Source organism: Condylura cristata, unplaced genomic scaffold, assembly GCF_000260355.1.
Source record: "Condylura cristata isolate star-nosed mole 26May11 unplaced genomic scaffold, ConCri1.0 scaffold00013, whole genome shotgun sequence".
Classification (NCBI taxonomy): domain Eukaryota; kingdom Metazoa; phylum Chordata; class Mammalia; order Eulipotyphla; family Talpidae; genus Condylura; species Condylura cristata.
Window position 1 is genome coordinate 1,244,880 of NW_004567114.1, and position 14,136 is coordinate 1,259,015.

Sequence of the window (14,136 nt, forward strand, 5' to 3'; positions counted from 1 at the left end):
GGGGGGGGGGTGCGGGCGGGCGAAAAGAACAAGGATCCAGTAACAGTGGGCACCCTGCCAGGCTTCGTTCTGCAGGTGCTTATATATATGTGTGTGTATGTGTGCAGGTACACCTGTGTGTATGTGTGCAGATACACCTGTGATTCAGTGCAACTTTGTTTAAAAATAACACAATTTTCTTATCTTACTGTTGTGCTTAATAGTCGATCATAATAAGCATGCCCCTGAGAAACTGCAAATGTCACTTAAAATGGTTCCTCATATAGGGGCACCAAATAAGAGATCCGGAAAAGAAATGTCAATAATAGTAATAGAAGAATGAACGGACAACTATAAGTCAGAGCCGTTCTACGAGGGAGGGGGAGACAGAGGGATCAAGATGAGGGGCTGTGCTGGTGCCAGGGAACAGCGGTGGGGCTTTTGGGGGACTACACCCCAGAGGAGAAAGCGTGCAAGCGTTCACTGCACGAAAATGAGCAACGATGAGCTGTACATACATGTCTGCTAAAATAAGTAAGTAATTCCTTGGTACTTCTGGGGAGGGTAAGCTGATGGTCCCTAGCCCCCCGCCCCACCCCTTTTCTTTAAGGTCTGGTAAGTATCTCCATTTTGCCCCCATTGTCAGCACACGAATAAATCATAAATTTGCTGCTGTGTGAACATCAGGAAGTGCCCACCCCAAGGGGTGGGGGTCTCCTGGGGGCGAGGGGCTGCTGTGAAGACCAAACTGAACAGAGCCCTCCCCCACCTGCATGTTGGGGCCTCCGGCTGGCAGGGCTGCAGCCGCCTGTGCTGGAGCCACAGACCTGAGGCGCGGCCCCCCGCCCCCACACTGTCTGCTTCCCTGGTCAGAGGAGGGTACACTTGGTCTGCTCCCACACGGCAGCCTGAGGGCTCCGGTAAGCGGAGGAGACGAGCCCCACCATCCCTGTCGGGAAGCAGCCCACCACCACCAGGGAGGCTGAAGGCGGGGAAGGAGGTCTGGACAACCTCGACTCAGCCAGGGCCCCTGCGGTGCCCGGGAGCCCGCGGAGGGGACAGGCTGGTCTGCCCGTGGCTCGCCCCTTAGTGCCGGGGCAGGTGTTGGAGAACAGGAGAGCGCAGGAGTGACGCCCAGGGCTAGAACCTCCCCCCCCCCCCGCCTGAGGGTGGGGCCTGTGTCCTGGCGACTGGACACTTGCGGTGGTCCGGTGGTCCGCAGGGCAGGCTGACAGCAGGAGGCGGGGGCAGCGTGTGGGCCGCCGTGCTCCTGGTGCGGTACCTACTGAAGAAACAGGAACCAGGTTGACCGGCGAGCGAACTCCAAAACCTTGCACTTGAACACACGCGCACACGCCACGTCACATCGTCCCTGCTGTGTTCAAACTTCCCCCTCTGGCCCAGCTGAGAGGGCTGGCAGCAACATCAATAATTAAGTGCAAATAAGCCCCAGCAACATCTGGGATGCTCACACTCAGCTAGAATTAGTCACCTGTGGAAACTGAGCTTCAACCGGGCGCCCTGACCTGTATCTGGCACGGACACCGGGTGCGCCCACTAGCCACCCCCTTCCAGCCCTCAAGCAAGGCTTCCACCTCGGGTTGTTTCTGTCCCTCTTCCTGGCCTCCCTTCCCCCAGACACCTGCCAGGGATCCCGTCATCCTGAATCTGTCTAAGGACCTCCTGCTCAGCGCGGCTCCCTGACTCCCCTCCTCGAAGTCACGGCCGCACGGCTGCCTCTTCCCGCTTCATCCCAGCCGTTGGTCTCGGGACTCCAGGGCTGCGATCTCTACTTTCCAGAACCAGCTCCTGAAACAGCACAGTGGTCCATCAAGCTGGGCTGCATGGGCCCCTCTGAGGGAGCCATCCTGGCCCTACCACTGGCCAGCAGCACCAGTCACCTGGGCAGGCGGGGCCTGACTGGTGCCAGGTGGGCCTGGCGGGGCCGCAGCGACGGGCGGTGGACGCTGGGGGGCACCCGAGACCTGCGGCCTCCGCCCCGCCCCGCCCCTGGGCACGGCCCCAAGGCCCGCCTCTCCGGCCACCCAGGCGGCCAAGGCACGCAGGACCCACAGGGCTCTCTCACGCTCCTAGAGCCCGGAAGGTGCGTGGCCAGAATTAGGTGGCGCAAGGTAGTATCAGTCCTGTCAAAACGCGCGAGAGGGGCCTTTCGTGGTCACAGCTCCCTGGGTTAATAATCCAGTCGCTTTGCCTGTGTGGGATTAGAAACTGGCATTAGAAACTGGCACTGGGGCGTGAACACGAAGACACCATGTGTTACTGGGGCTCCGTAGGAAGGGCCCAGCGAGATGCCGCCTATTCTCCCCGAGCTTTGGAGCCCAGAAGCACAAGGCCGGCATCATCCGCAGGTCCAGAGGCTCTGGGCCGTGTGCTCCCGGCCACTGGGGCACAGGCTGGCATCTGGCTTGTCCTGGCCTGCTCCGCCCTCCGCCTCCACACCCCATTCTTGGCTCCTCGTTCCCACACACTGCATGGCACCTGCAGGACAGGCTTGCTGGGTGGCTGGTGAGGTAACGTGCTGGACAGTGGCTGCCATTCCTGTCACAAATGGGCCCTCCGTCCAGCCCGTTTCTGATGGGAAGGTGGCCGAGGCTGGCTGGGTGACCTCCTTCACGCCATCTTCTCTTGTTTTCCAGAAAACTTCTTCAGAGGTCAGAAGGGGGTTGGCCCTGGTTCCCTGCCCTCACAGAAGGCCCAAGCACCTGTCTCCTGTCTCCACAGCCTCCCTGAACTAGCTCCCAACCTTCTGCATGTTTGACGTTGCCTCCCGGCCTGTGTAGACGGACAAGAAGAGAACAAAATCGCTTCAGTGCTGAAGCTGACTTCTTGCGGTCAGTTCTAGAAAGAAAGGGAGGGGGCAGAAACTACATGAGCTGCCTCCTGGGACAAAGGGGCCTGTCCAGGCTGTGAGATGATGCATAGGGAAGGCAGGCAGACAGGAGAGCTGTCCAGGTGCTGCACCTAATTTGCGACAAGTCAGTTGGTTCCAAAACTTACTTTTTTTAAAGATTTATTTAATTATGCATACAGAATTGGGGTACAGGCCAGAGGTGCAGGGCAGTGAGAGGACTCTCCAGAGACAGAGTGGTGGGCAGAACAGGCAGACTGACAAGCACACTGCTGAGGGGAGCAGGCAGTGGTCAGGAGAGGGCTGCCGCGCCCTGTGGTCACCTCCGGGGCACTGAAGCAGCTGCACCTGGCTCACAGTGCTGCGTCCTAACCAGCCACCAGAGAGGGCCCTGGTTCCAAAAACTTAAACAAATTGTCCTTCCTTACAGCATGTACATTACTCACGATGCTTTTGCAAAGGCTTCCAAGACAGCAGCGAGAACAGAGGTGGTCCAGGGAGCTGGAGGCCTGGGTCCCACTGAGCTGAGGTGGCCCCCACCAGGTGACACTGGTCAAGCCCCTCCTCTGGGGGTCTCCACAGCACTGCCCGGTGCCAGCCCTGGGGCATTCCGCCTGCCAGGGTTAGCACCCTCCCGGGTACGGTGTGGTCAGCCACCCAGGGCAGTGGCATGGGGACAGGGTGTCCAGTGGCAGGGGGGCAGCTGCTCTCGGCCTTGCACTGGACCCTGGTCAAGACAGAGGGACCAGGGTGCTCAGGACACCTCAGGCAGTTTTCACGGGGACCCTTCCTTATCAGAGGAGAGAACCGCCATCCTGTACCCTTTGGGGTCCACCAGATGGCTCTCAGCCCCACTGACTTCAGGGGCTGAGCTGGTAGCCTTTCTCCTTTCTGGAAATCTTTTCTTCCAGTTGAAACAAATCTGGGTTGGAGCACCCGCCCATTGCTCAGAGCAGCGCCTGGCGCCCCAGCCTGGCATTTACCGGCCCGACTGTCAGGACCAAGCTCCAGTCCCCATCGGTCCTGTCCCTTGGTGTTATCCTCAGGCCGATGTTGATGTTCTCGCCTCCTTCCGGGTATTCTGGTTCAAGCCTGGTTTTCTCTCTGTCGTGTTTATTATTTGCTAATACGAGTTTGTAACAGGGAGTCCCCAGGAAAAGGGGAAGTTCCAGCTCCCCTGCCCCACCCAGGAGGGCGGAGCTGAGCAGAGAGGAGTCTGAGGAGGAAGAAGCAGGATGGAGCCAGAGGAGCCCTGTGGGGGACAGGCGCGCAGATGGGAAGAAGCGGCTTCGCCTCTGGCCCTGGCTCGTGAGACCCGCGGGGGAGGGACCCGCGGGGGAGCCCTCCTTTATCTTGATTTAGATGCTGCTCTTTTCCTCCCAGGCTTGTCGGCCACCACCGACCCTTTTCTGTGGGGCCCGGTCAGGAGGTGCCCTGCACTTGTGACAGGCTTTCCGGCCTTGCTCTGGGCCAGTCCCCTACGGTGAGGGGACAGGTGACTTGGGGCGTTTGAGTTAGAAACTCTATTCTTTGTCTTTCCCGTGCTGTAGACTTAACGCTCCTGTCCGTTAAAGCTCTTACGTCTTGCCTTGATGCGGTGGATGGCAGAACCCATTTAGAGCAGGCAGGTTTGGGGGTTCAGGGGTGCCCCTCTCTCCTGGCCCTGTAACTGTCAGTCTGCTCAGAAGCTTCCACACTGCTCTCCACGGGCGCTGGGCAGTCTCTATTCCCGTGCGAGGGCTGATCTGGGCCATGCTCAGTCATGAGGGGTGGTCTCTCCTTACGGTTTAGATTTGCATTTCCCTCATGATTAGTGACGGAGCTTTTCCCCCATGTACCTGCAGTCCCGTTTGTTCTGTATGTCTTCATTGGAGAAGTGCCAGCTTAGCTCTCCTGCCTGTTTTTTGATTAGGATTACCACTTCACCCCAAGTTATCCGGAAGTAAAGTTCACGCCACATCTCACTAACCATTTCCACAGGGCACAGCTCAGGGTCATCAGTGGCTGGCTGGGTGCAGCGTCCCTGCTGCCTCCGGGTGCTGGCTGTCGCGCTGGCGAGCACCAGCACCTGCTGCACCTTTGCCCAGCCCTGCAGCCCCCCCGCCTCCAGGCTGCTTCCTGTGGGTAGACTTGGCCTTTCTGCACATTTCCTGGGAGTGGAATTATACACGTGACCTTTAGTGTCTGGCTTCTGCCAGGGTGCAGAAAAGCTACCCCCGACCGGCTTTCTGAGCGAGACAAGCAGACAACCTGACAGCAGACAAAGCAGCAGGAGCAAAAGACTAGCCCGTATGGAGAATTCACGTGGTGGAACATTCTAAAGTTGGTGCGGCAAGCTGGGGAGGGCTGGGCTGAGGCGCGGGGTGGTACCCGGGAGCCGGGAGAGAGGAGGGGTTCACGTGACGAGGGGTGACTCCATATGACAAAACCTGCCTCTGAACACATGTCCTGCCTGAAGAGAGGGTCTGCCCATGAAGAGGATATTTCCAGAGACGCTCCTAAATCTAGGTAGCCTGCGTTCTTTAAGGTCACGGTAAGTTTTGTGACCTTCATGCCACAAACCAAGGTGACGTGCATTAGGGGGCCTGTTCTCGACCCCTCGGGGAAGCCTCTCTGAGGACCTGGGAAGGCTGATCCTTCTTGGCCCAGCACATGGTTCTGAGACTGCTCACTGGGTGCTGGCTCGCCTTTTTGGATGATGATGAAGGTATTTTGGAAGTAGAGACGATGGTAACAGGATATTGTGAGCGCACTAAATGTCACACTTCAAAATGCTTAATTCTGTCAAGTGAATGTTGGCTCCATTAAAAGAAGAGACGTTACCAGAGTTTCAAAGTATACATGTCCCTTTGACAGTGCTTTGGGGAGCCCCGAGGGGCCACATGAGCACACAGAAGTGAGGCGTCTACAGGGCTGGCCACCGGGCAAGGTTTAAAGACTAGGCTACTAGACACACCTCATTGCCCAGCAGGGGCCCGGTGAATAGGGGTGCACATGAGGGGTGTGCAGTGGGAGGCGAGGAAGTCCGGGGGAGTCTGGCAGAGCTGGCACGGCGGGGGTGGCAGGGCTGGCCGAGGCGCGGGGAGGCCAGCTTTGCAGTGCAAGGCCTGGTCTCAGGGCCCATGGTGGCCTTAGATCACTGCCCTGGAGTGAGGAGCAGAGAGGGGCTGTGAACTGTAGGGGGTTCATTCACGTTGTGACGTTTTAATCTTCTACTGAATGACTCCACAATCTTAGCAGGTAACGGCCAGTGTCCACGCAAGTGTGGGGCCCAGGGAGTCCATGTACAGAGCAGGGGCAGTGACTTGACCAGTCCATGTTTGAGCTATAGCCATCTTTTGCCTCTCCTCCCCCGCCAGAAGTCACACAGTGTCAGTTATGAACAGGGTCTCTCCTGAAGTCTTGTTTGTGGTAATAGCAACAATATGGGAACTAGGCAGCCCTCCCCTCACCGCCATGGTGCAGTGCCTTTTCCTGCTAAGCGCGTCCTTTTTAAAATGTAGCCTTCGGAGACCGTATTTAGGAAATGCCATCCCGGCATGGTTAGAGGGCCAGAGCAGGCCGCACCCGTAGGCGCAGTGGGGAACCACGGCTGGCCCCATCCAGGCTGCCATTAAAAGGCGACTTTGAGGCCCTCCCTGGTGGTGCAGCGGGTTAAAGCACAGCACTAAGAAGCTAAAGCCACTTCCGCATGAGTTCGATTCCTGCCTGCCCTGGAGGTGACCACAGGGCGCGGCAGACCTCTCCTGACCCGCCCGCTGCTCCCCTCAGCAGTGGACTTCGTCGATCTGCCTGTTCTGCTCCCCACTCTGTCTCTGGTGAATCCTCTCACCCTCCGCATTTCTGGTCTGTACCCCAGTTCTGTATGAATAAATGAATAAATCTTAAAAAAAAAAAAGGCGACTTTGAAACAGAAAGTGGAAAAAAAGCTGGTTGTACATCACTATGATTTTTCAATTCTGGAGCAAATCGTTCCAAATCCATACATAGAAATTCTGCAAAGATGTCACTCAATTATTGCCAGTGGCTGACCCTGGGGTGGAAAGATAAGCAGGATGGATGAGTTTTGAAGGGGTTTTCCGATCTCTAAACTTCGGAATTTTGATTTTTTTTTACACTGTACACTTGTTTTACTTAACTTCAAAAACGGAACGAAGCGAAGCTCCCAGACCTCTGCAGGAGTTGTGGGGTGAAAGAAACGCAGTTCCCGGAGCGTCGGCCTGTGTGCAGGGCAGCGGACCCCGACGCTCCCCATCCAACCCGCAAGCTCCCGGGCGCGCGTCTCTGCTCAGCTGCGGCTCGGCCGCTCGCCTGCAGGACAGGATAGTCGGCACTGGGTCCGGGACAGCTGGCCAGTGCCCCCAGCGCAGGTGCACCCGAGGCCGTGACCCGGCACCGCGTCCCTGAGCGAAGCCCTCGGGACCGCCGCGAAGAACAATCCCCGCGCAGGTCGCCGCGGGTACCTGCTCCGCGACCACGCCGGCGAGGTTGCTTAGCAACCACACCAGCTGCGGGCCGCACTGCGCACGCGTCCACGCCGGGCGGCACGGGAAACGCGGTCTGCGCACGCGCACGCAGGGCCGCGGGGAGTTCGGGCCCGACGGTTGCTAGGGTAACAGGGATACAACATGGCGTCCGGATCCTAACGCTCTCCATCTGGGACCACTAAGGAGGTCCTCATTCCGGACCTTGCCTCAGAGGAGTGGAAGCCAGGGGACTACCCTTCCTGCCCCTGTATTGGCCGTCCAGGGTCTGCCAGGAGTTGTCGCCGGTTTCTTCATCCAGGATGAAGAGTGAGTGGGGTCGGGATTGAGGGAGGGCACAAGGGAGGGCAGGGGATGAGGGAATAAGGGGCACAGGAGACAGGGGATAGTGGGCTGGGGACAGGGGCGGGGGCGGGGGCAGGGAGCCTGGGTCGCCACGGCGGGCAGGGGCGGCAGCCCGAGGCAGGGGCACCCCTTCTTCGGACTCTCGGTGGGCAGGGCCCCATCCGGGCTTTCAGAGCCCACTCCCAGTTCGCCGCTGGTCTGCAGGTGGCCGTCGCCAACGCCCTCCCCAGTCTCACGAGGCACCTTTGGGTGCGCGGTTTTGCGTGAGTATCGGGAGTTGCGGTTTTGTCTTTGCTCCGTCGTTGTCGTTTTTCAGTTCTGGACTGCACGGAGCCTCTTCTCTCCAAGGTCGGGGTCCTGTGCTGTGCCCCGAGGCTGCGTGACCTCCGCCTTTGATGGCATCGGATATGTCTATAGGGACCTTGAAAACTCCTTTTAGTGAAATTAAAGAATGTTTCTGGGGAGTTAGGAAGCGGAATGTAACCGGGTACAACACCGACCTGTGCTTGCAGTGTGGCCACAGCCGGGGCCGCTTCTCTGCATGGTTGCGCAGATGGGTTTGCCATCGTGGGGGAGCCGGCGCTGGGAGCCGTGTCCACGCTCTGTCTGGTGCCCCGCTTGAGGGCCTGCTCTGTGGCCGCACTGGCACTGCCATTCTGAATGGCGCAGCCAGGTAGCGAAGCTATTGCAACGATTCTCCTCATTCACCCTTGACAAGGCAGTCTGCTGTCTTCTGTTGGAGATTATTGACATGTTTTCAGGAGCACACCCAAAGCCACAGCTAGAATATAAAGTCTACATCCAAGCTGGTCACTTTCAAAGTGAACTTTGGACTCTTGTTTTTACCATATTTTTTTCCTGTCCAGAAATTTATTCTGAAAATTTCCTGTCTGAACTTTTTAATGAATTATTCAAAACATACCTGTAAAGGAAAACCTCTGTGTTCTGCAGGTGGGGCCATTTGCTAGTATCCCCAGGGAGACTTTTAAAACTTACTGTTGCAGTTGTGTTACAGGGTAGCCCAGAGCAGACTGGGCCGCCTGTCTGTGGGTCCTCACCCACGCGCTCAAAATTCAGTTACACTGCAGACACACAAAAATGTCAATAACGGGTTGATTTACAAAAGGGGAAAGGAATCGGAAACAACCCAGGGAAAAAGAGCGGGATACAAAGTTAACTGCAATACCTTATGGCTAGGCTGCACACACAGATTCACAAGGTCAGGAGAGCCGTTTTCCCAGCCAGCTAGAGATGTAATCCGCCCTATTTATTCCCCAAATGTCCCAGAATTCCCGCTAGCTCCGCCCTTGGGTCCTCGCAGTTCTCTCCCTGGTGCTGCTGGGAGATGTAGTTTCCAATCACTGGAATCGGGGGTAGAGTCCAGAAAGCTGGAGTAGGGGATGGGGTCCATAAGACTCTGCAGAGTTCCTTCCCTTTAACAGTTGCAGGGAGCTTTAAACTTTCATACACAAGTAAACAGCAGTATTTTTATTTTAAGATTTATTTTGTATGTATGCATACAAGAACTGGGGTGCAGGCTGGAGGTACAGGGGGTGAGAGGAGTCCTCAGAGACAGAGTGGGGAGCAGACAGGTGGAGCCACTGAAACCCACTGCTGAGGGGAGCAGCGGGTGGGTCAGGAGAGGTCTGCCGCGCCCTGTGGTCACCTCCAGGAGGGGATGGAACTGGCACTGGAGCGGCTTTAGCTTCTCAGTGCTGCGCTTTAGCCCGCTGGCCTCCAGGGAGGGCCTCGTCTTCTGTTTCTATAAGATGCCATCCACTATTAATTTTTTCTCTTTATATTAAACAAAATAAGGACATAAACAAATGCTGGCTCAGGGATCCATTCGAGGAGTGAAAAGTGTTTTTTTTTTTAAAGATTTATTTATTTATTCATACAGAACTGGGGTACAAGTTAGAGATGTGGAGGGTGAGAGGATTCACTAGAGACAGAGTGGGGAGCAGAACAGGCAGATCGACGAAGTACACTGCGAGGGGAGCAGCGGGCGGGTCTGCCGCGCCCTGTGGTCTCCTCCAGGGCAGGCAGGGATCGAACTCATGCAGAAGTGGCTTTAGCTTCTTAGTGCTGTGCTTTAACGCGCTGCGCCACCAGGGAGGGCCCGAAGAGCGAGAGGCTTTAACCCACGCTCAGGACTGTGCCCGACCCGGCAGAGCCGATCCTGGTCAGCATTCTTGTCTCCCAGAGTGTGGGTGTGGGTGTGCCCGTACGTGTGCGCACCTCTCTGAGAGAAACAGAGCAGGTGTCTGCTCCTTCCAGACGCTCAAAACTGAGTGGGTCCGACCTTCTGCCGGTGCCGGCAGGTGTGTGGGCGGCTTGGAGCAGCGAGTGCTCCAAGCCCGGCCAGTCAGGCGTGTGCTCAGCCCCGAGCGCCACTGCTTGTGAGTTACTTTAGCTCCTTTTGTGTTTCCTGCGGCCTGTGAGCAGGTCGGCTTTGTCACCCCGCCAGTGACTCAGGCCGTGGGGGTCTGTGAATGAGCCTCTGAACGGGGGAGGCGGGCCTGGGCCGGGCATGGTGCCAGCTGCCCTGCGCCCTCCATTCCTCCGCTGACCGACCGCGTGCCCCGCCTGCCCAGGCTGAGCGCCAGAGGCCAGGCGTGAACATGGGGCTTGGGCCTGGGCTCGGGCGACAAGTTTCACATTCTGTAGTGCACGAACCCCAAGTTTCAGGGGCTTCGCACGCGAAAGCCCCCCTCCTTGGTCAGGCCGGCCCGCGTGGCGCCGGCGGGAGGTGTCCCGGGCACGGCTGCCGTCCTGTCTCCCCGGGCCGCCCTGCTCGGGCTGGTGGGGACGCCGTGGCAGCTGGAGGGTGACACGCAGGAGGTTTCGTGGTCGCTGCTTGTTTGGGCGGTTGGTTGTGGGCGAGCCACTGGTACCCGAGAGAGAAAAGAAGGGTGCTTCAACAGGGAGCGACGCTCGGCCCCCCCCACCTTCTTCCTGGTGTCTTAGTGATCTCACCCCGGGTCGGCCACCGAGTGTGCGCGGCCCTGAGGACAGTGAAGGCTCTGTCTGTGTCACGCTGAACTACGGCTGGCCGAATACTTACTGACCCAGTTCTGTCTGCGGCCTTGGGCGCTGCGACCCTAGGACGCAGGTGCCTCGGCTTCCTGTCACAAGCGGCCGAGCCAGGTCTTCCAGGCCGAGCTGGCCGGCAGTCCCGCCTTCGAGGTGAGCCCTCGGGGGCACTGGCCGGCGGTGTCTCCACACAGCGAGTGAGACGGGCAGGGGATGTCAGAGCAGCCCCCAGGGCCGTCCGGCGCCTGGCACGCCCTCGTTTCCCTTCCCTCACTGTGGCTTGTACAGCACAGGGCCACTGGCCACAGCCGAGCCCTCTGGAGGGAGGCGCCTGCGGGCCGGGAGAGGCCTCCTTCAGCCGAGCCGAGGCCCTGGGGCCCGGGCTACTTCCGCAGCAGAAACCGAAGGTTCCCAGACTTCTGGCGGGCTCCACACGCAAGGCTCCCTCGCCACTCGCTCTGCAAGCGGCTGGTTTCCTCCCGCCTGGCCCCGGCCGCCGCTGGGCCCGGAGGCGGCCGCTGCCCGCGTCGGGGCTCTCTGCCGAGGCTCGCGGACGGCTGGCTGTGTTTTGCAGCCCCGTTCGCCTGTGATTTGGGCTGGCGAAGCTTTTCCAAGCCGATGAGATTCTGCTTTCTGGAACGCCCTCGCTCCTCCCGTTTCTGCTGGAACCGTGACAACTCTCTCCTGAGTTGTTAGTTGTGAGCTGCCTCGCTAAGGCCGAACGGGCCCCCGGAGGACCCCGCGCCCTTTCCCAGGGCCAGGGCTGGGGATGCCAGGCCCGGGGACAGCGGTCACCGCTGGTGGTCCCGCGACGGTCCCTCGGCGTGCGGCCTGCAGCTTGGAGGCGTTTTAGGCGGGACCTTCATTTCTGTGTTTTCAGGAAAGCAGGAATCCCCCAGGTACCCCGTGCAGGCAGGGACTTAATCCAGCAAAGTAGAGGTGAATGAAGCCACTAGCTGTCTGGAGGTTCGGGGTGATGGCGGCTGCAGCACCCACAGTCAGGAAACGCGAGAGCCGCAGGGTCAGGCCTCAGGCCACCAGTGGGACACGGAGGGCGATTTCTGGGTGTCGAGCCCGCCCACAGGAGCCCCCCGCTGCTCTGCGCTGCCCACCCTGGGGCGGCTGAGGCGGGGTGTTCCTGCTGCCTGAGGGCAGCAGGCCTGGGGTGACGTGGTGCTGCCCGCTGGCTTCTGCCCACCGTGGGGCGGGCCTCCTGCATCCCAGGGCCGCCTCAAGGGGCGTGGAACTGGCCGGGGAGGGTCACTCCTCTTGTCTCCACAGACTACAGAGCTATCGGCAAAATAGGGGAGGGGACGTTCTCCGAGGTCATGAAGATGCAGAGCCTGAGAGACGGGAACTACTATGCCTGTAAGCAGATGAAGCAGCGCTTTGACAGGTGGGCCCGGGTCCTGCGCGGCTGCTGGGGAGCGGGAGGCCGCGCCGGGCCTGAGCACAGCTCGCTTTGAGCAGCCCCGCGGCCTGCGTGCCACCGCGGGGAGGCGTCGTCCGTCAGGAAGGGCGAGAGGCCCTGCTGGCTCCACGCCCAGAGCCGCGCCCACGCGCCCACGCGGGTTTGGGGATTTTCTCCTGGCGGGAGGCGGCGCTGGGCTGGCCGAGACCCTGACTGCAGCCGCCTGACCCACGCCCGAGGGACAGGAAGGGCTCCCCGCTGAGGCAGCAAGGAAAGCAGGAACTCCCTGGTGGGGGGGCTGGAGCGCTGCACCCCCACCGCGGCCGCCTCAGGGCGAGTTCCATCCCCACCCGGAGCAGACCACAGGGCGCGGCAGGCCTCTCCTGCCCCCCGCTACCCCCTCGGCAGTGGACTTTGTCCACCTGCCTGTTCTGCTGCCCGCTCTGTCTCTGGGAATCCCCTCATCCCCCACACCTCTGGCTGGTACCCCAGTTCTGTGTGCATAAAAAATAAAGACAGAAAAGCAGCCGTCGAAGCCTCTAGTGCTGACAGTGAAATGTCCTTGAACCAGAGGGGCGTCAGCGTGCGGAGGACAGTGGTCTCCCCTCACTGGCCAGGGCCCGAGGCCAGGTGCAGGCTGGGAGTGACTGGAGCCTCCCGTGTGCAGGTGGGCGACCGCGCCCTTTCTCCAGCCTCCTCCTGAGGGGGTTTACGCCCCCTCAGACAGCACCACAGACGCACCCAGGCCTCGGAGCCAGGGCGGGGAGCAGAGCGGGCGGGGAGACAAAGGCCGGCGTGGCTCTCGTGGTGCCCAGCGCAGGGCCCCGTCTCAGAGCGGCTGTGTCCCCCCAGCATCGAGCAAGTGAACAACCTGCGAGAGATCCAAGCTCTGAGGCGCCTGAATCCACACCCCAACATCCTCACCCTGCACGAAGTGGTCTTGTGAGTACCCCGTGGCCTGAACGCAGTGGGGGGCTGCAGACCGGGTCTCCCTTAAGACGGCCTCCTCCCTGCCCCCACCCTGGGGGCCCTAGGCGTTTGCTCTGCGCTGCAGAGGGTGATAGCTCACACTAGGCTGCTGGTTTTTGGGGTCACGTGCGTCTGCCTCCCAAGGGGCAGGGTGCCCCGGGGGGCTGCCTCTCCGACTCAGCGGGCCCTCCTGTGGCTCAGCCAGCCTCGCCCGCCCCGCTCAGAACGCGCCTGGGAGAAGGCCCTGCCGCCTCCCCCCACGCGAGGGCGTCAGCCGAGGGCCGCCCCTCTGTTCTGGCCCCCAGAAGGCGGGGCGCCTGGGCCGCGGTGGGGGAGCAGGCCTCGAGCAGCAGCGCGGCCTTTGGGGCCAGCCGGACACCGCAGCCCCGGCGGGGCTGTGATCTCAGTCAGTTTGAACCCCGGGGCCGGGGTCCGAGCACCCTCTGGCCGGGCCCGGGTCCAGCTTGCCTGTGGCCCAGGCGCCGGCCTGCCCTGGGCCCGAGGGCGCCGTGACCCCTGGCGCCTCTCCCGTGAGAGGCCCCAGGGCCTGTGCAGGCTCGAGCTGGCGTCCTGTCTCGGGCTCTGCAGGCCGCACCCCGCGGCTGCCCGCAGCTGGCCCTGTATTTTCAAGATGCCGCCTCTGAAAGCGGGACGGGGGACGGCCTCTGCCGAAAGCCCCTTCTCACTATTATTTTAGGTTCACTCTGCGTGAAACACTGACCTCCGGTCAAAACTCGGGGTCACCGTGGCCCTTCGGCCGCTCTCTGGTGGGGTGTTGTACGCGCCAGAAATGTCTGCCAGCGAGGTGACTGGGATTATCTCTAAGGCAACAAGGGCCGTTTTGAAGCCTGCTTTCTTCTTCAGTGACAGAAAATCCGGTTCTCTGGCACTAATGTGTGAACTAATGGACATGAATATTTATGAGCTCATCCGAGGTAAGCCTGTGGGCGGCCAGGGGCACCACCCGCCCGGCTGCCCCCAGGTGGCCCTCGGGTCGCCGGACGGGAGACGCTGGCCGGCCGCGGGCCGGACAACAAGAAGCTACA

At 60.2% G+C, this 14,136-nt stretch overlaps 2 protein-coding genes across 2 annotated transcripts in view; one reads left to right on the forward strand and one right to left on the reverse strand.

Annotated features, from left to right (window-relative positions):
• Nucleotides 1–7,504, reverse strand: part of ZNF839 (zinc finger protein 839) — a 22,239-nt gene extending 14,735 nt beyond the window's left edge. The window contains exon 1 of the mRNA XM_012724373.1: nt 7,312–7,504. Within this exon, the coding sequence (XP_012579827.1) occupies nt 7,312–7,504 (193 nt within the window). The remainder of the gene's footprint in view (nt 1–7,311) is intronic.
• A 62-nt stretch (nt 7,505–7,566) lies between these two features.
• Nucleotides 7,567–14,136, forward strand: part of MOK (MOK protein kinase) — a 13,918-nt gene continuing 7,348 nt past the window's right edge. Inside the window, exons 1-4 of the mRNA XM_004682004.2 lie at nt 7,567–7,641; nt 11,992–12,106; nt 12,974–13,063; nt 13,955–14,025. Of these exons, the coding sequence (XP_004682061.1) occupies nt 7,635–7,641; nt 11,992–12,106; nt 12,974–13,063; nt 13,955–14,025 (283 nt within the window). The 5' untranslated portion in view covers nt 7,567–7,634. The remainder of the gene's footprint in view (nt 7,642–11,991; nt 12,107–12,973; nt 13,064–13,954; nt 14,026–14,136) is intronic.